This window comes from Mesitornis unicolor, unplaced genomic scaffold, assembly GCF_000695765.1.
Source record: "Mesitornis unicolor isolate BGI_N332 unplaced genomic scaffold, ASM69576v1 scaffold10658, whole genome shotgun sequence".
Taxonomy (NCBI): Eukaryota; Metazoa; Chordata; class Aves; order Mesitornithiformes; family Mesitornithidae; genus Mesitornis; species Mesitornis unicolor.
The window spans coordinates 11,870-35,311 of NW_010203857.1; the positions used below are offsets into that span (position 1 = coordinate 11,870).

General features: G+C 45.2%; 1 protein-coding gene across 1 annotated transcript in view; it reads left to right on the forward strand.

The window, feature by feature from the left end:
* Positions 1-21,469, forward strand: part of ACSS1 (acyl-CoA synthetase short-chain family member 1) — a gene marked incomplete at its 5' end in the record, with an annotated part of 30,452 nt that extends 8,983 nt beyond the window's left edge. The window contains 12 exons of the mRNA XM_010190868.1: positions 2,968-3,167; positions 4,630-4,805; positions 7,406-7,558; positions 9,268-9,415; positions 9,677-9,814; positions 10,363-10,455; positions 14,670-14,782; positions 15,712-15,838; positions 17,927-18,054; positions 19,498-19,561; positions 20,136-20,254; positions 21,143-21,469. Of these exons, the coding sequence (XP_010189170.1) occupies positions 2,968-3,167; positions 4,630-4,805; positions 7,406-7,558; positions 9,268-9,415; positions 9,677-9,814; positions 10,363-10,455; positions 14,670-14,782; positions 15,712-15,838; positions 17,927-18,054; positions 19,498-19,561; positions 20,136-20,254; positions 21,143-21,316 (1,633 nt within the window). The remainder of the gene's footprint in view (positions 1-2,967; positions 3,168-4,629; positions 4,806-7,405; positions 7,559-9,267; positions 9,416-9,676; positions 9,815-10,362; positions 10,456-14,669; positions 14,783-15,711; positions 15,839-17,926; positions 18,055-19,497; positions 19,562-20,135; positions 20,255-21,142) is intronic.
* Positions 21,470-23,442: the final 1,973 nt, after the last annotated feature.

Genomic DNA, 23,442 nt, shown 5'->3' on the forward strand with positions numbered 1-23,442 from the left:
TGTCCCACCGAATTCTGCAGAGTAGCGACCCTGCAGGGTGCTCATTCCACCCCGAGACGTGTCTAGGTTAAGTATTGGAAGTGTGTAACCTGCTGGCATGTCCTAATGGCCTGCCTGTTAGATAGCAAAACGTGTGTGAAGGAGTGAGAGTCTCAAGGGAAGGATTCATGACACAGCATTTCTGCTAACTCCCTTTCTTAAACTGGAGGTGAAGCCTGAGTTGGTGATACAGGAGCCAGAAGACACACCTGATGCTCAGGGATTTGTGGATTTCTTTGTTGGAGTTCTTAGCTTCACCTTCTCTTTGCCTTTGTGTCCATTCCCCCATGTGCTGCATCACCAAGGGACCTCCATAGCCTTTCTGTCTCTCCCTTTCAGAGCACAAAGGAGAAGGCAAAGTGAATACATCTGGGGCTAAAGACTTGGTCCTTATTGTTTATCAGCTTGCTCACACACTCTCATTAAACAAATGTTAAATGTTAATAATAAAAAAACCCCAAAACAATGAGAGCTTCTGCCATCACAGTTGTTGAGTCCTGAACAAGCAAGTGAACTACAGAGCTGCTCAGAAAGGACATCCTACCAAAGCTTTTCTGACATTTCTGTTCAGCAGAAAGGGGCTGCAGCTCTGAAGGCACTTGGTATTTTCCATTGCAGATAAGTGGCTTTTATTTTGCTTTCTCACAACTGCCTCTCTGGGGCTTCTTTCACTTCCTGTGCTTTGCTGTTGAGCAGCTCAGTTTTCTTTTGGCTCTTCAATATTTATTCACATTGAGATTTTTCTCTAATGCAGCATCAGATGAGTTCTGGACCAGAGAATATGACCTTTTAGGACAAGGCACAAAAACAAACACTGGGTGGGTATTTATTATTGCACAGAGTCACTCAGTTCATGAACTTAGTAAAAGTAAGCAAAATAATACATCTAACAGACTATGCATTTATGTAGATAGGAGGAACATGCATGGTCATGAAGCACTGGGAAGAGGTATTGAATGTTGTGCTTCAGAGTTCAAGCTGATCTCTAGCTGTAAGGGATTAGGAGGAAACTCAGTCTGGGGTAAAGCCACTCTGTCTCTGCTTTCTGCAGGGCTGTGGTCCCTCTGCTGTGGCAGCTGTTGCCAGCTACTGCCAGAGAGCAGGCACTGAGCACATCTGGCTGCCTCTCTGAGTTCCCGTGCTTCAGGAGTGGTCTGTTTACTTCATGCTACAGGAATAGTAATAAAATAAATAACACAAAGTGCTGTGGCTGGGATTCAGTGCTTGTTTTCCTCATCTTCCAAAAGATGGCAGGGAAGTGGTATCCCTCCAGCTATCACTGTACTTGCCTTCGTGCTTTCTCCATGGATGTGTTGCTTCACTGCTCTCACAGTGCATATGGAGTCTTATCCTAAAGAAATAAGATGCTGCGTTACTCTCAATCCATGGTTTTATGATGACATTTCCAAAGTGGAGTGCTTGGGCTTTATCTGTTTCCAACTTGCATTGGTTTAAAAAAAGAAACAAAACAATTTTTGATGGACCAGAAGAAACATTACATTTTATTTGCATCTTAGCTACCAGCTGAAAACTGGTTTTGTTTGTTTGTTTGTTTGTTTGTTTTTTCACAGCTATTACCATTTCTGGGAGATAGGATACATTGGTAGTTTCATGCTTTACATCTTATTATGGATTGCAGTCCCTCAAAATTAATTTGTTTGCTAACAGGTTTTGGAGTCCCTGGTGGCATAGCCTACAGAGCCCTAAGGGTTCACAGGTGACAGGAAGATGACTGTGCTAGGGAGTAGAAGATATCTCTCTCCTCTGGGCCTCAGTACTCAGCGAGTTCCTGAACCCAGAGGAGAGTTTTCATTCCTGGCTGACTCTGCGAGTCTTCTGCTCTGAGCTGACGGGTAGCACTAGTAAGGGGTGCTCTGCTGCTTCTCATGAGGGTCACCTCCTTCCTTGGCATGAGACCACTCCTCACCTGGCACAGTTATCAGTCTTCTCCTCAAAGCCCTTCCACTGCAGACACACAGAGCTGTTCAGTTCCTGACAGCATCTTGGTCCCAGATGTGCCTGCAATTGTGCTATCCCCTGTGCAGGCATCAGAATAAGTGTCCATGCAACTCCTTGCCTGTGAACTGCTTTTTTGTTCCTTAGAGGAAAGTTTCTGCTATTAAGTCAGCATGTTGCAGCGGCAAGCACTGTGCAGAGAGCTTTTGTTCCTGTTTTTCATGTTCACGAGTTTCTCTGTGCAAGAGTGGCTGTGGTTTTGCTCGGAGCAGTATCTCCGTTCTGCGAAGCCATTGCACTCTGCTGCATGGCTGGCTGAAGGGACAACGGAGGAATTTGGGCTGTGGGATCTGACTTTGATGTAAAATCTGCAGCTTGCACAAGTGTTTCACAATGTCATTTTTTTCTTCCTTACGCATGCAAATGCATTGTTTACCCTTGCAATTTGAAGAGAAGTTGCTAGTTGTGAAGCATTTCCAGCAGTTCCCTAACAGACAGTGGTGGGAGTCTTTGGACAACAGCTTCCAGTTCATTTTGTGTTTATCCTACGCGTATTCCCAGTAACTTCTGACTGAGCCTTGTAGGTTAAAAAGGCACTAAGAATGGTTAAAATGGACACCGACTTCTGAAGTCAGCAGGACAGCCACTGGCTTTCTGGCTGCTCTCCCCCTGCCCGAGGCCGGCTCAGCGGGCCATCCACTGGCTTGCTGGCTGCTCTACCCATGCCAGAGCCTGGCAGCTCTGGGCAGCTCTGAACTCTTGCTCACTCGCCCTTCCACAGCAAGCATCGCTCTCTGTCCTTCTTTTCTCCTCTTCCCAATGGCAGGAGCAAGCTGGTGTGCACTATACTGCTGAGATTACAAAGTCCGGAAGTGATTGTGATGCCTCTCTCGGTTCAAGTTCATCCTTTTTTTGCTCCCCCATGTAAACCAGGTTGTGCAGTCGCATGACAATGTTACTTCTGTGCTGCAGGGAACTTCTGGATCTGACTTGCCGTCTTGCCAACACCCTGAAGAAATATGGCATACAGAAAGGGGACAAGGTGGCCATCTATATGTCCGTGTCTCCGTTGTCTGTGGCAGCCATGCTGGCTTGTGCCAGGATTGGTGCTGTTCACACTGTGGTCTTCGCTGGATTCAGCGCTGAGTCCTTAGCTGGGAGGATCATGGACTGTAAGTAGATGCAGGTTGGAGAACAATCCCCTCTGAACAGTGTTCCGAGACATATCCCAATTCTGTGTTTTCTTGGCAGAAAGAGAAAAGGTTCATTCTCAGCTGGTGGGACAGTTCACTTTTCTTTTCAAAGTACTGTGAAGAGCCTTTCCCTTAGTGGCAGATGCAGTGGCCTCTGGCCTTAAAATACTTTATAAATTGCTTAACATTCAGCCTGTGCTGGGTTACTGCCAGACAACAGTGAAGCTGGAGGGAAAACCAGAGCTTAGGAATGGGGCCTGATTTATTCTTTCGCAGTATAATCACAGTGTTTCTTTGATATTCCTTCACAGTGTTAATTCTGCAGTCTTGACTGTGGTAGCGTGATTTATGTATAGCGATGGAAGAGTTGGCAGCCTGCCCCTGCTGTTAGCCGTCGTACCAACAGGAAGAGTTAAAACACTTGTAGTGTGATTAGGTAAAACGTCATGGTAAAAATACCAGCAGAAGAAAAAAATGGCAAGGGGCTCATGTCCTAGGAGTCACATCAGTTTCTTTATGGCTAGGGTGAGGGAGTAAGTCTTACAGCAGTTTTCATGCTTTTTTTCCTGTTTTAGTAGAGTTAATCTATAGAGAGCACATACATGTTTTGGTTATCCCTCACTTTTGGCTACTTGTGTGGAGGTGGTGGGCTAAAAGGCGTTTCTCTGCAGCCACAGGTCTGTAATTAACGTAGAGTGGTACAGTTTGAAGTGCTCTGCCAGAGTGCTGCTATGTGCTGTGGCTTCCAGGAGGTTTCCCCTCAAGGTATGGGTAAGTTTCAGAAGGTTGCAGGTATCTCAGAGCAGGATAACGCCTCTGAGAGGCTGCTGAGTTTGGTGCTGCTCACTTCAGTTTGCAATGGACACCTGTATGCAGCCCCAGACAGAGGATGAGAGAGGGGCAAAGGTGCTTGGTCACTGAGGTCCTTTGAAGTCTTGCTCGGGTTTCAGTGCACGAGCTGTTAGGCTAAAGCAGCAGTATTCACTATAACACAGGTGGCTGGGAAGAAACTGTTCTGCATGTCAGCTTTGCTAGGCAGGAATGGAGGCATTTAAATTGCAGTGAGTGATAGGGTAGACATTGGGTAGGACTTTCTCATGTTCATGATAGGCATTGGAGTGGGCTGGCAGGGAGAGTGTAGAATAGCTCCCATTGGAGTGTTTTAGGAAGGTTGGACTGACAGCTGTCAGAAATGGTTTAGCTGAAGTGGACCCTGCCTTGGGGTGGGAGAGATGGACTAGATAACCTATGGAGATTCCAGATACCCCTAATCTCTGAAAGTGTTTTCTTCAGTGACACTGACTTTTTTTGATTGATAGAAATTCTGAGTACTTGTCACACATGTTGTCCTATACTGTCATCCCCAAAAATAATGAAAGCAGGGTACACATACTAGCCTGGAAGACAGGCTGATACGTCTCCTAATTCTTTCTCTTTTTAGCTGGATGCAAAGCAGTTATCACCTACAACCAGGGAGTTAGAGGAGGCCGTATCATAGAGCTGAAGACGACTGTGGATGAAGCTGTGAAGAGCTGTCCAAACATCAAACACGTCTTTGTGGCTCAGAGGACAGATAACAAAGTCCAGATGGGTGACCGTGATATTCCCCTTGAGGAGGTATGTTGGTGTTGGTAAACCTTGTCTGTTTCTCTTAATGTTTCCTGAAGTATGGGATGTTTACTGTATGCTGGAGGAGAGAAATATGGTGCACAAGAAAATGTGGGGACCAGCTAACACTGCCCCATGCAGGGCAGTTCAGAACATGTGTATGAGTCTTGCTGAATGTGTAGATCATGCACACTCTGGTATTTGGCTTTGATCTGCTGAAGGCTACACTAAAAATTGTCAGCCAGGGAAGATCAGGCAGTCTCCATACTTTCCTTGCATATGTGTGCTGAGCTAAAAGCCTGTGAAGCAGCTGCTGCACTGCAGCTTGGCACTCTAGTGTAGCTGCACCAGAGCTGCCAGCGATGACTGGCCTTCATACTGCCTCTGGAGCAGGTTTTCAATGTGTGCTACCCTGCTGGGCTGATGGATACAGCTACGTGGCAGGAACAGCATCTGTATATCCCTGCAGTCACCTCGTTCTGCAAATGCCCACTGGCACTCTGGATAACTCCTTTGAGGTCTGGGTGTTGGCTAGATCATCTTTCTCTCCATCTGTGCCTTTTGGACCTGGGTTCTGCAGATGAAAAGGAGATGTCCCTTATGGCATCTGGATCTGCATCCTCAAATGGATTGCCAGTATTTACAGTCTGCTAGGATTGTGAGTTGAAGCAGCTCAATCTATGTCTGAGTCATCTCAGCATGGGCAGGGGGTATTCTGCTCCATTTTAGTAGTCCTGTAAACAGTGCTGAGATTTTAGGAAGGAGTGTTTCCTGAGACCCAAAGTGCACTGATACCATTGCTGCTGTTATACTGTGTGCAGACACTCTGTAATGGCCTGTCATATGCACTCTCAGATGGGACACTGTTGAAAGGCAGTGCAGAAATAATCAAGTTCCTGGAGAGGCTTAATATAGCTTATGGACAGTGCTGGGGTTATCCCACCATGGGAGGACAGTGAGGGCTTGGGAATATTTAGAACCTATGCTTCCTGGGGAAGAAAGCAGCACTTGTTTTAATGTGTTTAGTTGGTAGACATGGGGCTGGTACACATGGGACTGCAGCCTATGCAGAAGTAGTTTTATCAGTTTGCCGGCAGCAGTAAACATCAACTATTCATCATAATACTGCCTGGAAGTCACCCATCTGCAGCTAAGATAATTACTCAGGAGTCCCTGTGCTGGTCACATGAGATAGGAGCAACTGCTAGGGTAAGTGAAACAGAGAAGGCAGATTTTATTCGGCAATTGTCTTACTCCTTCTTACTCCACAAAGCACATTCTGATGATTTTCCTGTGTCTGCAAACAGCCTGAGGCGTTTTGGTTGTCCAAGAGCTGAACTCAGCCCATTGTCAGTTGTAGGGTCTGAAACATAACAAGAATTAAGCCATTTATGCCATTGATTCTGTCATTACTGATCTTTACAGAAGCTGAGCTTTCCAGATCTTGTGTGATGGCTTACTGCAAAATTTAAGCTCATGTTGTAGTGGAGCATATGAGAACTCCATCTTAGTTTCGAAAACTGACAAGTCAGCCTGAATTGGCAATGTTGAAATGTCACAATAAATACCTGAGATGAGCAGGAGTGCTGTAATTCAGAGGCTAGGAATTACATCTGACCCTATCAACTCTTCATATTTTATTAAGTGTTGTTTGTCAAACACTGTTAAACAATTGGCCCTGCTGTTCACAATGTTCACTTGTAAATTCAGTATGTTTATCATGTATACTTGTAAAAAGTACCTAGAAATTCCTTCAAAAAGCCAGCTAATACCCCTTGCGGGAATCATTGTTCATCTAGGACAGTACAGAACTTGAGAGAAGCAAGCCAGCTGTGCTTTTTTTACAGCCATATGTTGAGCATCTGGAGCACACAGTGATTATTGCAAGTTTGTACATGGGTAAGAAAAATGTTCATCTACACCCTGAGCAGATGAGCCCTCTTCTGCTACAAGGTTCATGGACCACAAGCTTCTCTTTCAAAGCACATTCTTTCCCCTTCCTCTGCTGAACTGGGCACACAAGCTGGACCAAAATTTTGCTCTGACCTAGTAGGACATTGTATCCTTCCCTCCAATGGCTCTGACCATAGGCGTGAGGAGGGGGTCCCAAGCAATTAGAATCTGAGGACCGAATGGACAGGACCATCATCCACTGCTGGGGCCAGGGAAGAGAGATGAATGCACAGTTTAACTGTAGCACTGCAGTTTTAAAAGGAAAAGGAAGGTCCTGACAGTATCCAGCCAGCTTTGCTGCTGCTGTCGAGTGTGGTTCATGTTTGCAGTCCCACTTTGGTTTTCTACCAGCAGCTTTCAAAGGGTTGAAATGTAAGCTATGACACACCATTTTTTTCCTGAAATGTTATTTTATCTGGCCAATTCTCCTTGATCTCTGTGCCTAGCAGAGGTATTGGTGGCGAGGCTAGGTGCTGTGTGTCCACAGGAACCTTTCCACTAGGTGAGCACATATAATCTATGCTGGACATTTGTGAGGGAGCAACAGCAATGGTGGTTCCTGTCCCTGGACACTGCGGACATGCTTACAGATGGAGTATTGGTTGGCTCCATATAGCCAAAGGTCTTTCTGTCATTACCACCTTTTTTTTCCTTAGGAGATGGCCAAGGCAGCTTCGGTATGCGCTCCAGAGAGCATGGACAGTGAAGATATACTTTTCATGCTGTATACTTCGGGTAGCACTGGGAAACCCAAAGGAATCGTTCACACCCAGGCTGGATACCTGCTGTATGCTGCTGTCACGCACAAGGTAACGCCACTGCATCCTCTGGAAAAGGTTTACTTGCCTTCCAATGGTACTAACAAGAGGGACTTGGACTGATGGGGGTTGCTGTTGTTCTGTGTCAGCTGCCCAATTGGCTTACTTGGTGTAAATGAACAGAAAAATATCAAAATGTGTAATTAATCATCAGGATTTTTTTCCTGGGGATTATAATACTATGCAAACCAGAGCCCAGAGTTATGAAAGGAAGAAAACTGCGGTGCTGCTACTTTTGCATTTAAAATGTGCTACTGTGCAGGCCAAAGTTTGCGGACATTGAAGTGATGAGGCTGAGGAGATTCTGGTAAGTATCTTACTGGTGTTGGTAATGTAGATGTTGCTGTAGGATTTTGCAGTGGGATGCTGGCCTTTTTTATTTCAGAGAGGATGTGGACTGTTAAAACAACCCCTTTGCATAGCACTTGTTGTCTGAAGATTGAAAATTACATTCATATTCTGTGGCTGCACATTTGTGCTGCTTTTCTATGTGATCTAGGCTAAATGTTTTAACCCCTTTCTCATAAAAAAAAAGTCAAGCCACTGCTTATTGAAATTTCTGATCTGGGCTCTGCATATGAAAAGGTAACAGTGAAATGTATAGAGGATTGCAGTGGAAGATGTCCATCTGGCTTTAGTGGTATCACCTTGTTTGTAATCGCACACAATTCAGGCAGAGGTTTTCTTTCTTTAGGCTGATACAGCTGAAGTTTTTTAGAAGACATGAATGTGCAAATATCAGACTTCTCTGCATGAAGGGTATTTGTTTGGTCAGCTTTTCTAAGTGACAGTGTAAACTCCAAGGCATCCCTTTCTTAGTCAAGAAGGTAGATCCTGCACCCTGGTGAAGACATGCAGGGAAGCACTCTATGCAGCTGCGATGCCTTTAAAGGTACTTCAGGGCCTGACAGGGAAAGGCACTTGCAAAGGTAAGGTGAGAATTAGCTCCCCTAGGTAGAGGGATCAGCTGACCTGTGCAGCCTCTGTGGTCATTGCACACTCACGTGTGACACTTCTGTCACACATCCAAGGGTTGGGTTTTTTTAGTTCTAATCCACTTTCCTTTAGAACATAAAACTGACTCTGCCTTATGAGTGAGGACCTCTTCACCATATGTTGGAGGAGTTAGATTTACAATGAGAAGCATTTTCTGTAACCAAGACAAGATAATGAGTTCTCCAGTATTTTTATCTTGAATTAGATGAGCAGGGAGAGGGTAGCATCTGAAACAGGATACACTGATAGAGAAGCTCTACAGCTAAGAACATTTATTAGAAAATGTCTCATGGGCACATATCAGTTTCTCGAGCTTTCTCATGGAAACCTGTTCATATTTCTGTGAGGCATCTGAGCCTTTGAGGCCCTGAAATTCTGGGTCAGCTCTCCCATGTGGACTGCCTGGAGTAGACAACCTTAGGTATCAGAGCTTTGGTCTTTGGTTATAAGCTTTGTTCCTCCAACCTGAGCAGTTCCTGGTACAGCCATGCTCCCTGTATGTTTGCGAAAGCTGTCAGGAGCCTGGAAACACTGGTGCTGGTCCCCCTGACTTGCTTCCTCACCTTGGGCTGGCCTTTATACTGCTGTGTCCTATGTGCCTGGCTCTGCTTGCCTTGTGTGCTCTCTTGCAGTCCAGCACTTTACCTTTAAGCTCTTTGTGCCTGGCAACAGAAAATCAGCTGGCCTTACATTTATCTTTGCAGTATGTATTTGACTACCAGCAAGGCGATGTTTTTGGCTGTGTGGCTGACATTGGCTGGATCACAGGACATAGCTATGTTGTGTATGGACCACTCTGCAATGGAGCAACCTCTGTCCTGTTTGAAAGCACTCCGGTGTACCCTGACCCAGGTGAGGAAGTGGTGGGAAAAGGTTTGGCTAGACATGGCAGTGTGACAAAGGAGATTTAGAAACTTGTCTGGTGTGACCTGCCTGCTCAGGAAAGGTAAGCTCCATTTCTTTGGAGCATGTGTCTATGACATTCAGGAACATCTGTGCATCCAAGATGGAAAAAAAAAAAAAAAGTTGACATTGGTTTTGCTCTGTACTTGCAATAGTCACAGCTTTACCTTTGGCTGTTAACCTTCCTGCTGCGTGTTTGTGATCTTGCAGGTCGTTACTGGGAAGTGGTACAAAGGTTGAAAATTAATCAGTTTTATGGAGCACCTACGGCTATACGCTTGCTGCTGAATTATGGAGAAGAGTGGGTGAAGAAATACGACAGGTCTTCCTTGAAGACCTTGGGATCAGGTAGGGGACATGAAATCTTCTGAAAAAGACAGGGGGTTCTAGCTGGTGAAATGAAGGTACCAGAGGAGCGTGACTGACAGGATAGGATGTGGTTAAAAATAAATGATAAAGCAGGCTCTCTGGCTTTTCAGATATTTTCTCAGCAGAAGGGGAAACAAACAGACGTTGAGGCCATTGAACCTTAGTGTGATTGCCTAGCTTATTTTGCAGGATCACATTCGTTGTTAAAAAATTTATCCAATGGTAAATTACATCACTTTGAATTTTCCTGTCTTAGGTGACCCAATCAGATTTTCCTGCATTATTTAGGATTCTAGAAGTTCTCATATGTGCATTGATTAGTTACTTTCAGTGATATTTATTGCTTGCTTTTTGGTCTTTCTGGGAAAAGTCAGTCCTCATTTACATGAGTGCATTGCAGTTCTTTGCACATCCCAGCAAAAGCGTTGTAAGCGTTCTGCTCAAAGATCGTGTTGTGCACCAAAAGGGGAATGAACTGACTGCAACCCCCTGAGTTTCAGGCTGCTTCCTTTCTTATTTTGGCCTAGTGGGAGAGCCCATCAACAACGAAGCTTGGCAGTGGTTCTACAACGTGGTGGGAGAAGGACGCTGCACCCTTGTGGACACATGGTGGCAGACAGGTAAAAGCATCCTTTGGGGAGCATGGAGAGCCCTGACCACTGACAAGTTGCTGGTGGGTAGAGAAGCAGTAGTACATTTCAATTTGATCACACGAGTCTGTAAAAAAAAAAACAAAACCCTCCTGGCATTTTGATCTGCTTTTGAAAGTCACTGGGGAGTTAGAGCACATAATAGCAATTTAACAGCACATAAAAGCAATAGTAATGTTGTGTTCTTTATTTTTTTCTTTTCCCCTTTAAGTGTTCTTTGATATTCTGAATGCTGGAAAATCTCAATTGGTTCCAGAAACAGGAGGCAAAGATTAAATTTCTGGGCAAAGCTAGGAGTAGGCAGCTTGAATTGGAAACCTGATTTTCAATTATTTGCTGACCTTGATACAGTCTTATCATGAAACGGCATTTGTAACACCATATAGCCACAATTAGTACTTGGGTGTGCTTTGTTTCCCTTCCTGGGAACGGTCAGAGGAGGAAACTAAGCTGTGTAGTCAGAGACCTAGTGCAACTGCTCAGGTGGGTTGGAAAGGAGTGAGGGGAGATTCTCTGGCTGTGGATCAGGTGGTGGGGGGACAGGGGCTGTCACCCAGCAGGGCTGCCTAGGAGCAGCTTCTCCCAGGAGTGAAGTAGTCTGTTGTAGTTGCTTTGGCTCTGGACCTCTGATGCATCAAAAAGAGAGTGCGCTTCTGTTTTGGCAACAGGCTAGGCCCAGCTGTGTGCATTAGTTAAGGCGTGTTTTCCATTTACAACCTGCTGGACAGAGTGACTGGCTCTTGTAGATCCCTGTCCAGTTGGAGCAGAGCTGGTCCCTGCCTCTTGCCCTCCCTGGCCAGCAGCAGAGAGGCCACAGCGCTGCACTCTGGCTGGGACTGTGCTGCCTGCTGGAGCCCTGCACTTGAAGGAGACCTGCAGCTCCTTCCCTGCTCCTTCCTCAGCACCCACTCCTCTCTTCTGGGCACTGCTAGAGCTGCTAAAGGTGTGTTGCAATATGTCCTTCTCAAGTTGTGAACCACAGCAGTTTGCCATGGAGCCATGGACTCAAAGGATGGAGCACAGCTGCTGGCATTCTGCCTCGGCTGCCAAAAGCCATCCCTACTCTTAAATTTCTAGCTGCCTTTGGGCAGAACATTCATTACTTTTCCAGTCAAGCTGCTTCTGATTTCATCCTTATTCCTGCTGGGAGGCTCTCTCTTCAGGATCCCTGTGGCCTGTCTCAATGTGATGTATTAGCTTCTGGCACACAACCAAATTCCATTTAATCCAAACCAGACTTGCAGAATCTTTTTATTTTCAGATTTGAAATAAAACAACCTCAGAATTCAGAGCAGCAATGTTAACTACCATCAACTTCAATTACTGATCTCTTAAACCATCTGGGTTCTCACATGCTGAGCAGAAGGAAAGCTGACTGGCTAGGTGCTATATGCTTTCCTCCTCACTGCTCTGAAATAAAACACTGTGGAGAAGCAGTTGATTACTGCTGTGATGAAGCTGAGAGGTCTCCTGTTCTGCCATAACATTTTTTTGTTTGTTTGTCTTCAGTTAACTGGTACTTGCAATGTGCATGCAGTGTCTTCTGTTTCCTCTGAAGTACAGGGTTAGATCTTGTATTAAACTCTGCTTCTCCTGGGTTTTTCGAGAAACAGCTGTGAGGTTAAAGAATATTTGCTGGACAGCTGGTGCATCTTACTTTGAACCAGGCATAGTTTTGCAGGTAAACAGTTATCAACTCCTGGAAGCATAATATAATGATAAACATTAATGACATTGATTTTGTTAGAAAGTAGAATCAATCTTTCTCCACAGTTGATGCCTCCAATAAAGAGGAAGCCAAATTAATCTTGGAAACATGTATGCCATTTGAATGTAAAGGGAGTGTGGAAGGACATCATAGAAACAGTTTGATGGATTCTGGTTGTGGTCCTGCAGTGTCACCTCTCATAGACAATTTCAATATCGCTTCTTAATTGTGCTGTTGTGTGCAGTGTCCTCTACGGTATATTGCTCCTCAAAGCAGAAATGTGTTGCCAGCTAATAAAATCTGCTAGGTGTAGAGATCAGCTAATGGTGATTTAAGAATCCACTTGAAAGTCTTTTGGATGAGCAAACGAGTGAGATAGATAGCAATTACGAGAGGCAATCTAAGTAGTGTGGTATACGCAGATGAGAGAGATGGAAAATTCCTATGGTGCTTACAGTTAAAGTATTAGGTAGTGCTGTCCTGTGATTGACAGTAATAGAATCACAACTGTGTTTGAGTTTCGGGTGTAGTTCTTTACAGTGCAGAAGAGACACTAGGTATTGTTACTTCTGTCATTGGTTTTATAAAAAAAGTACAGCTGTTGTATGCAGCTGTGAACAAAAGCCGGTTTTGAAAGGCATCTCTGAAAAGGCCCAGGAAACTTATCTTGTTGGCATCATCTCATAGTGATTTAGACTGGGCAGGTGTTTCTGAGATGGATTCTCTCTGAAGCAGTCAGTCCAAACTATCTGTGGTGGTGAAAGCAACGGTGACAGAGAGTACACGCTCTGCCCTGCTGCTAGAGGTGATTTACTTACAGCAGGGTTCTGAGGCATCACTGTCACTGCTCAGACTCTTGCTCTCCTTGCTTAAAGTCTGGGTAGATTTGCACTGTGGTAACAGCATGGGCACAGGTAACGTGGAAGCATGGCTATTTTTCTGCCAGCTCTGCCTCTGAAGAGACAGACTTCATAAGGGTAGGGTAGAGCCTAGAAGCCTTGCTAGTTGTCATCTGTCAATCGCTAAAATTGGTACTTCTAAACCTGTTTAAAATAGGTCTTTAACATGCAAATAATTTTTAAAGCATCCCTGCCACCATGCAGCTGCCTCTGAAATATGACTGTACTGCCTTATGCACAGCTGGCTGCAGGATGTGGAACCCATGCTGAAACATAGCCTGCAGTGCTTTATTCGGAATGAGTACTGGCTTAGGAAAAGCAACCATCAGTGTAATCAGGTTCCCTGCTCTGGCACAGATTTTGTCTGTGCAAACAGAGAACAGCAGCTATTTGGGGTTCTTTTTTCTTCTGAAGAAAATCAAGATGGCTCTTTCAGAATAAACAGAAACATGTGAAGTGGATGCATGCCCATCAATGAATTGTGAAATTATTTTACGTGTAAGCCACATGTGAAACTATTTTCTGCAGGTCTGAAGCTTAGCGTTCCTCAAAGAGACCCTTCCTCATAGCCATGTCAGGGCCGCTGGATGTAAATTCAGGGTCAAATTCAGCCTCTCCAGCCCCTGGTTCCAGTTTTCACAACCTCAGCAAAGCTGGTAGAGAAATGCACTCTCAAAGTGGCAGAACATATCTTTATTTATAGAGCTGTATTTTTAAAGGCCTAATACTCCTTTGTTTTTGTTTCTCTCTTGTGTTTCTGAGTTCATTTTAGAATAGAAATGATCTGATTAAGGTTGGAATCTGATTGAATGTTCATCTCAGCAGAAATGAAAAAGGATGATTAAAAGGTTCAATTCTGAATAGAAGATAAGCTCAACCTGCCTGTAAGGGGTGGGTTAATCTCATACTCTGTAATAATAGTAATTCAGACTCCTGAAATGTTTTTCATGCTAACCTTAGACAGCTGTGAAAACAGTACTGGGTGATAAATCCTCTGACATGCTTACACTCTCCCTGTAAAATCACTTGTGGGGTAGGAAATGAGGCTGTTGAGTACTGCCCTTGCCACCAGGCAGCCCTGGTAGTGTGAGGAGGACCTGCAAGGCTGTAAAGATGCATTAGAGCTGCCTGTATTTGTTGCTGGTTGGTAGCTGTAGAAAGGGATTTATCTGTGAGCTGTCTTAGGGCCAGATGTAGGGCACAGAGCGCTTGGGATCTGTGTCACTAGGGTCTTCACTCTGACTGTTTGGTTTGCCATGGACTGGGCTATGGGAAGGCTCTTGAACACACACATTGTGGCTGCTGCTGCAGGGTCCGCAGGCCTTCTGGTGCTGAGCCTGTGTACTGCTCTCCTCTGAGCCTTTGAAGAGCTAAGCCAGACATCAGCGATCTTGATGCTCTGTGGCACGGTGAGGTGCACTTCCCCTGAGGCAGCTGCTTGGCCACACTCTGTGTTTTGTCAGTGGGGCCGGTGAATTTTGCAGCCAGCACTGAATGAGGCACCATGCAAACAGGGAGCAGGATGCTTTTATCCAGCATTAGAGGGACCCCACTTTTGTTTTTCATTATTCTTCCAGAAACTGGTGGCATCTGCATTGCCCCACGGCCTTCCGAGGAGAAAGCTGAGATCGTTCCGGCTATGGCTATGAGACCTTTCTTTGGGATTGTGCCCGTGCTGATGGATGAGAATGTGAGTTTTGGCTTTGCTGGGTACCCAAAAGAGAAGCTGCTGCATCTTTCTGCCTTAATCACCTTTCCAATGGCAGAGGGACAGGATCTAGAAAGATGTTTGTTCCTCCATTAAAAAGGTGGAATACATGAGCACGATATATATTGAGCGTATCTCAGAGATCCATACAGATTGCTAGCTGGGCACTGCAAGCTGTCTGCCGATCTCTAGAGGAGTGATTGCATTTTCAGCAACACTTCTATGGTCTTACACTGCTTCTGATTAAGAGCTGCTGCCTCCATTTATGAGAGAAGTCAGAAGTCACACAGCTCCTGGGAACCAGGATGCTGAGCAGTTGGAGCAGTGCATTGCAGTGGCAAGTGATGTGGCAAGACTGGAGCAGCCAACGGGACTGGTGGAGTTCTCCAAGAGAATTGCAAGGCATGAGGCCCTGCAACTGTGCTTGTCTGTGAGAAAACTGGTGCTGATCTGTGAGCTGTGTGGAGCCATCCCCATCTGCACTCCAGTGCTCTGTTAAACAGTAAAGCATGTTATCTCCTCCATATCATTTGGTAAGGGAATGTGGCAGTCAACAAAACGGAAAGTGGAAAGCAGCGGTCCAGGCATTTCCCTGCTAACCTCATCCCAAGCATCCTCGGACTGCTTGGTACATCTTTGCTGTCATCTGTGCTTGCATTGCCCTCCGGAGAATCACAGGACTCACTTCTCTTTTAGTTTTATCTGCTGTTCTGCTGGCCTCAGGGGATGAGGAAGGCATGATACAGACAGTACGCAGTAGCTCCATGAGTGGATTAATTTTCTCCATCTGTGACCCTCCACTGGCAATCTGCAGTGAGCAACAGGGTGACTCTTGTCAGACCAATGGCACAGAAGCCCTTACTATTCCTATTTTATTCACCTGATGATCCTTCCTGTGCTTGAACCTGCAGGGAAAGATTATAGAAGGTAATGATGTGTCCGGTGCACTCTGCATTGCCCAGCCATGGCCTGGCATGGCAAGAACAATCTATGGAGATCACCAGCGATTTGTTGATGCTTATTTCAAAGCCTACCCAGGTAAGGAAAGTGCCAAGGGGAGGGAGTTTGCACTGCAGTATAAGCACACTGAATATCTTCAGGAGTGATTTGTGATATTTCTGTACCAGCCAGATCTTGGTTTGGGATTGTGCATCACATGTTGCAAGCATGCACTAATGGTCCTAGATAGTTTTCACCTTTTTAGCTGTCAAAAGGGAATGTGTTCTTTAGAAAATTGTAATGCTCAAATTTTAAAGTCCAAATACCTTTTTTTTTTTATTGGAGCCATTTGTGTCTCGCTTGGAAATAGGCATATTGGATTGGAAAGTACCTCCTGCATCACCAAATCTCACCCCTGCTGTCACAGGCTGTGCTACTTCCTTCCTTTTGAAAACATGACCAAGTTGTCTGGCAAGTAATCAGAAGTAGCAGTGAAACATTTTTTGTAGGAGATTGGACAAAATCACTGTCTTCACTCAGGGGAGCAACTGAAAGGGCTTTGAAAGATACATTGTAGCATCTCCCTCATGTGGAAAGGCTGAGGGAGCTGGGTCTCTTTAGTTTGCAGAAGAGGAGACTGAGGGGAGATCTCATTAATGTTTATAAATATATAAAGGGTGAGTGTCATGAGGATGGAGCCAGGCTCTTCTCAGTGACAAACAATGATAGGACAAGGGGTAACGGGCACAAACTGGAACACAGGAGGTTCCACTTAAATTTGAGAAGAAACTTCTTCTCAGTGAGGGTAACAGAGCACTGGAACAGGCTGCCCAGAGAGGTTGTGGAGTCTCCTTCTCTGGAGACATTCAAAACCCGCCTGGACGCCTTCCTGTGTAACCTCATCTAGGTGTTCCTGCTCCGGCAGGGGGATTGGACTAGATGATCTTTTGAGGTCCCTTCCAATCCCTAACGTTCTGTGATTCTGTGATTGTAGAGAAGAATTAGAGAGGCAATCTTGCAAATTGTACAAAATGGTTTGGAAAATAAGAATGGGAAATTGGCAGAAGAAATTTAATAAACCTATAGTCCCTTATTACTCACTACAGGTTTGCATCTGAAATCTTGTTGATAATTAGTTGATAGTTATTTAATTGATTTGGAAGGGCAGGAAGCATGACTCCTGAATTGGCCAACAATAGGTCCATGAATTGGCCAGTAATGGGTCCTGTCAAGAACCACCTCGGGATTTCACAGCACTAGCTGCCTGCTGCTGCTCAGAAGTAACACATGAACAATTCCGATGTGGACATGGCTTTGATGAAGAGCCAATGCAGTCTTTGTCACCAGATGTGTCCTCAGTGACACTCTGGATTTTCCTGGAACTACTGAGTCTTTTTCAGTTTCCATCAAATGTTTTAGACCCTCCAAACACCATGCTTATCATGGGGTTTTTTTTTCAGCTAATCTGATAGCAGTGTTTCTGCCATGCTTATATGCTGGAGTGGGGCTGTTATCTGGGATCTGAATCTTTGTTAGCCAGGAAGAAAAACAGCTTTTCATCCATCACAGTGTAAGTGATGAAAAAAATTGGCAGTGTTCCCATATATAAAATGTAGTAGAATTGCTCCTTTTCAGCTGAACAGTTGTAGTTTTCCATGAGCCTGAGGTGTAGCTAGCAGCAGACCTGAGTTTGACCAATAGCCCATGGTGCAGTGACAAATGGCATTTGGTTTTTATCTTAGTGCTGCATGTGCCAGGCCTAAGCACCCAGTTGCTGTGCAGCTATAGGCGTGTAAAGCCTAGGGAGATCAGAGACCCCCCACCTTGGTTTTGTAAACCCAACAAAGCATCACTGCATGGTGTTGCTGGACTTGGTTTTACCACAGGGACATCAGCCACTGGTTGCTGCTGATTGCCTGCAGTGATTTTGCCTATCTTGGCAGAGATCTGAGCTCCACTGTCTTGGTGCTGCTCAGGTGCTTACTAGGAGCCAGCACAGCCCAAGCAGAGCAGATAAAGGTTGGCAATGGCAGGGGGAAGTCGGAAAAGGTGCGTAGCAGCTCATGCTGCGAGACGCCTGATCCACTCTACCTTACCATCCTAGAGCAGAGTCTGTTCTGCATCAGAGCCCAGAGCAATAGGCTGGCACACTTCCTGCTGCTGACCACCCACATGTCTCTGCTGTAGGTTACTACTTCACAGGAGATGGTGCTTACAGGACCAAGAAAGGGTATTACCAGATTACAGGGCGCATGGATGATGTCATTAACATCAGCGGACACAGGCTTGGAACGGCTGAGATAGAAGATGCAATGGTAAGTTCCAAGCAGGTAGAGATCACCTGATAGATCATATCTGTGGGTCAGGGTGGCTCTTTAAAAGAAGCTTTATGAATTTAAACAAGCACAGGTCTCTTGCCTTCAAACCCTTACTCCTGCATGCACACTGCTTGATGCATAATGAATAGCAAATGTGCAAAAGGAAACAGCTCCCTTATTAAGGAGACAACAAATGGGCAAATGAGAGAGGAGTCACACCATGGGCAGTCCCTGCAGTCAAACTGTCAGAGCTGTGTTTACTCTCAGTAGCGTTGTACTGTTGCAGTTGTAATTTTGGATGCTGGTGGAGTCTCTGTAAGAGACTGTGTCTCCTGTTTGTTCCTTCCCCTCCGTTAACACCTAACCTCTCCTTCCCAAATCTGTGGTTCTTGCTCATCCATACACGTCAGCTGCAAAGCTAGCCGTTGTTTTGATAGAAAATAATATTAGCCCAGGGAATTGAAAACAAAAAGTCCTGAGAACATTTATCTTCAAACCTTGACCTGAATATTTATTTCTGTATTATGTGACTTGCTTGCAAATAGCACTTGAATGTAACATTTTATAAACTTGAGCTGTGTTCATTTGGCACACAGGATCCTATTTTCTCCTCTGTAATTTTTTTTTTGTCTGTGTTGGTTTCTGATCATAGATATAGGATCTGGTTCCTCTCCCACTCTACATATGTGTATGTGTGTGTATATGCAAATATATTTACATGCTTAGATTGTTCTGTGATGTTTTCTTTCATATTTTAATATAATTTAAGATAGTAGGATTCAGATATGCGATTTCTTCCAGTCTGTACACATGAATTGTCTTCTTACTGCAGAAGAATGTTAAATTAAACTCTGAAGTATGACAGAATAAATCACTGTTGTGTAGCATAATAGTAAAAATATGCATTCCACAAAACAACACTTGCCCCCATCTGGGAAGACTGAAGAAGCCTGATTCTTTCTGCCTCCTGGTGTGCTTTGGCAGCTGGCAGCTTCACTTCTGCTCTGCTGGCAACAATTCCATGTGGCACAGGGCAATGCAGAACTGGTTTCACTTGTGATTTGGCCACGGCCAGTCACCACTTGGGACTGTAGCCATGCACACACAAGAGCACAGACAAAGAAAGACAAAGCAGATTTCCAGCTGGTGCAAATTCAGCTTGGTGAGTAGTGGGCTTAGCAGTGTAAGAGTACATATTTCTGTGCTTAAAAGCCAGGCCAATCCAGTGAGCAAATGCTACTCCTAGAGATGTGGCCATGGCCACCAGCTGACCATGCAATAGGAAGGCAGCATCCAACTTTCTTCTTGTGCTGTCAGCAGGATCTGCCAAGGGGAGAGTGATACAGGGCAAGGTGTTTTGTTCCTAGAGCAACTGGCACAAACTCTGCAGGGCTTGAAGCAGTTGTTATGCTGTGTATTTTTGTTTCACTTTTTGTGAAGGCTGGTCACCCTGAGGTCCCTGAGACAGCTGTGATTGGGTATCCACACAAGATAAAAGGAGAAGGTATGTGAAAAGCAGTGTCCTAACATGACACCTATGTGCACTTTCCTTAATTTGTAACCTGGGCTGTGTGTTAGGAGGTGCCTAGGGAATGGGAGGGCAGTTATCCTTAGGTTGACTGGCATTGCAGCCCCAAGAGGCAGACAGCCGTGAAAATAACTGCATGTTCCTAAGCTGGGTGCAGGTATTACTCCTGAAATTCTTTCAACACATAGTGTTTACTTATGTGGTAGAGCTTCCTTAAAAGGACTGTGCATAGAGATGTCCTTTGAACAGAATGGGAGTAGCTGATTTGCATTGGCCAGCTTTTGATCCCAATGACAATTTCATAATTTATGTTGAGTTGGTGTCGTCACTGAGATCAGTCTGGTACATGGATGCCAAGACAAGGCTGGTCCATCATTTAAGGGTTGGAGTCTGACTCCCTTTTGTAAACAGGATCTATGGTTTTCTTGGCAGTCCCTAGATTGCACATAGGAATGATTTGAAACCTGCCTTGGCATTCAAATGTGTATCCCTGGTCTTGCCAACCAGGATCTAATATGAAATATGTGGCTTCTGCTCGTTTGTCTTCCAGGTGCCTTTGCTTTCATAGTGCTGAAGGAGCAGGCAGCTCATATAGATCAAGTCAAAGAAGAGCTCAGAACCATAGTGGCTTCCAAGATAGCAAAATATGCTGTGCCTGACCACATTCTGGTAAGTAGGAGACTGTAACTGGGATAAGGAGCATGAGTGGTCACATTGAACAAGCCTCACCTTCCTGCCAGCAGTGCTGCTGGTGTCCCTCTCTGGCAGTACAAAGCAGCAGGAAAACAGAACTTAGCTGGAGGGATCCCTGGGCAGGGGAGGGCAAGGGCAGTGGTCTGCATGCGCTCCTTCTCCATGCCTGAGGATCAGCAGTGACCCAGAGGGTGGCTGGGATATTACAGCCCCTCCAGCCTGCAGAGCAGCTTCTTGGTGGGGCTATTACAGAGCATGTTTTAGAGCTACCCCAAGGCTGCTCCATTTAGGCCAAGTGCTGAGCAGCCCTCTAAATGAGATGCACAGGGAGTGTTGAGAGCACTGTACTTGGCAAGAGCTCTGGCAGAGGGGAACCCCAGGCCTACCCTGTGTCTCAAGATGCACTTGATGCCCCTGTTCACCATGCAGCAGCATTACTGCTCCATACAGCTCTTGCTAACTCCTTGCTGAAGCAATGTAGAGTTGGTCTCTGGCCCTGTGCAATGAATCAGATAAAACCCCACCAAACTGTAGAGAAATGCCACAAGCTTCAGGGTCACTGAGAGGCAGTGATGCTTTCCACTGGACTGATGATTAGCATCAACCCCAGATCTAAAGCACTGGCTGTTTCTGTTGTGCAACTCTGTCAGCTGTTCAGCCTGACCCTGGGAACACTGATGAACTCCAGGCTCTGTCTCAAGCCTGCTCACCTTCCAGCAGCTCCCTTTGGGTGTTTGGGGAGAGTGCACAAAGCTGCCCTTAGTGGCTCCCCAGGGCCCACCTGTATCCATACCACTCTCTGCTTGGAGGCAGTGGCCAGACCACAGAGGTTCTAATACAGGTGCATCTTTCCCTTCTCTGCAGGTGGTAAAACGTCTTCCTAAAACCCGATCAGGGAAGATCATGAGAAGGCTGCTGAGGAAAGTAGTCACTGAACAATCAAGCAACATGGGAGATGTCACCACACTTGATGATCCAAGTGTTGTCAAGGAGATATTGGATGCTTACCAGAAATACAAGGAGAAGGGTTCCTCCTAACAGGAAGCTCTGGAATCCCTCTCCTCTGGAAACGTGGAAGGTCTCAAATAACTAGGCAAATGATGTAGTTATCTCTTGGTATTTTTTTAAAAACTTGTTTCCTTCTGGGGAGCAAGATTTTCCACTCCACAACATATTTTTGAGAGGCACAGAGCTAGAAGCAGTCTGCAGTTTTGCACAGTCAGTGAGCTCCCTTTCATTGCTTTTACAGCTGTTGTAGAGCAGCCATTGGTGGCTTCCATTAGCTGTGGTGAAATTCAATACTAGCTGAAGCAAGATGCAGACGTTAATGCTTCTCATATTAATGTTACCCTTCAGGGAAATGTTTTTATATAGTACTTTTACTGTTTTAAAAGAAGCTGTGGAATACACTTCTTCCATGTGTCCTTCAGCTTGGATATCCAAGTTCAAGTAGCTGTATTTCACTGCAACTGTGGTGCCTTTTCAGCAATGCTGGGTATTCTAGTAGATGTTTCACATGTGTCACTACAGAGATGAGAAGGACATGTCTAGTCTGATAATTCTTTCCTGTGTTTACCCAGTTGTTCTAATACCTCCTTCAGCTTTCCTCATAAGGATTTGTTCCTACCACTATATGTCCTGGGAGTTTCAAGAGATGCTGAGCCTGTGTCCCTTCATGTCCCACATAGACAACTCAGCACTAGCGCTTCCAGCCACAAAACTGAGCCACAGAGCCTACTGCTGGGCTTCCTATGTGTCCTCAATGCATTGCCAGTTGCAATGACCTAGAGTGGTCTAGTCCCACAGGTTTTCATCGTGCCTTCAGAAACTGAGATTACCAACTGGGTTTTTAAAGTAACTGTCCTCTTCCTCATCAATGATGACAACTCAATCAATGTTGACCATTGTGGTTCACTTCTACATACTGGAAGTGGTGGTCTACAACTGGTAGATCTAACCTTGACAGTTGGTGATTTGTGTAGGTGCCTTTGTTTCTTGAAGTCGCTATGAAAAGGGATGATGTTTGCTTGCTGCCTGTCAGAAAAGCATTGAGAAACAAAATCCTGAAGTGCTCAAGAGAGGTTTGGAGCTGAGATGTGCTGAAGGGTTCATTGTGACTTGCCATCTGACTAAGGAATGGTTATTATAGCCCACTCTCAAATGGCCTGTAATTTGGTTTGTTGCAGTTTGGAGGTATGTTGGTTCTCCTGTCAGAAGTTATGACTGAACGCTTACCGTTTCAAGTTGGCCCCTATCCATGTATGCCCCTTTCACATGCTGCCACGCTGATCTTCCAAAGAGTTAAGTGCCAAGTGGGTACCTGCAAATTGCACAATCTATGAAGAAGAAAGTGCCTTTTAGTTGCCTTCTGGTAGCATTCCAGACCAGCAACCTCAGAAGAGCAGGGAACAATAGCCTTTGTCTTTTATATGCTTTCAAAATAGCAAGAAATATGTTCACTGTTTTATTTCTGGACTTATTTTATCATGAACACATCTTGATTGAAGCACTCCTTATATTTGGGCTGTTCAGCAGAATTTACTAGTAGGCCTCCCATCCTCTGTTGCGCCACTGAAGGCCATGGAGAAGCCTGTAGGTGCCGAATGTGTTTGAGAGTTCTGCTACTCCTAAATTTGGTTTATCATAGAATCATTAAGGTTGGAAGAAACCTCTAAGATCAGGTCCAACCATCAACCTAACACCACCATGCCCACTAAACCATGTCCTGAAGTGCCACATCCACATGCTTTTTGAACACCTCCAGGGATGGTGATTCCACCACCTCCCTGGGCAGACTTTTCCAGTGTTTGACCACTCTTTCAGTAAATAAATTTTTCCTAATATCCAATCTAACCCTCCCCTGGTGCAACTTGAGGCCATTTCCTCTTGTCCTATCACTATTTACATGGACAAAGAGACCAACATCCACCTCTTTACAACCTCCTTTCAGGTAGTTGCAGAGAGCGATAAGGTCTCCCCTCAGACTCCTCCAAACTAAACAACCCCATTTCCCTCAGCTGCTCCTCACAAGACTTGTGCTCCAGACCCTTCACCAGCTTTGTTGCTCTTCTCTGGACACACTCCAGTGCCTCACTGCCCTTCTTGTAGTGAGGGGCCCAAAACTGGAGACAGTATTCAAAGCTGGCTGAGGGGTTCAGAGTGGT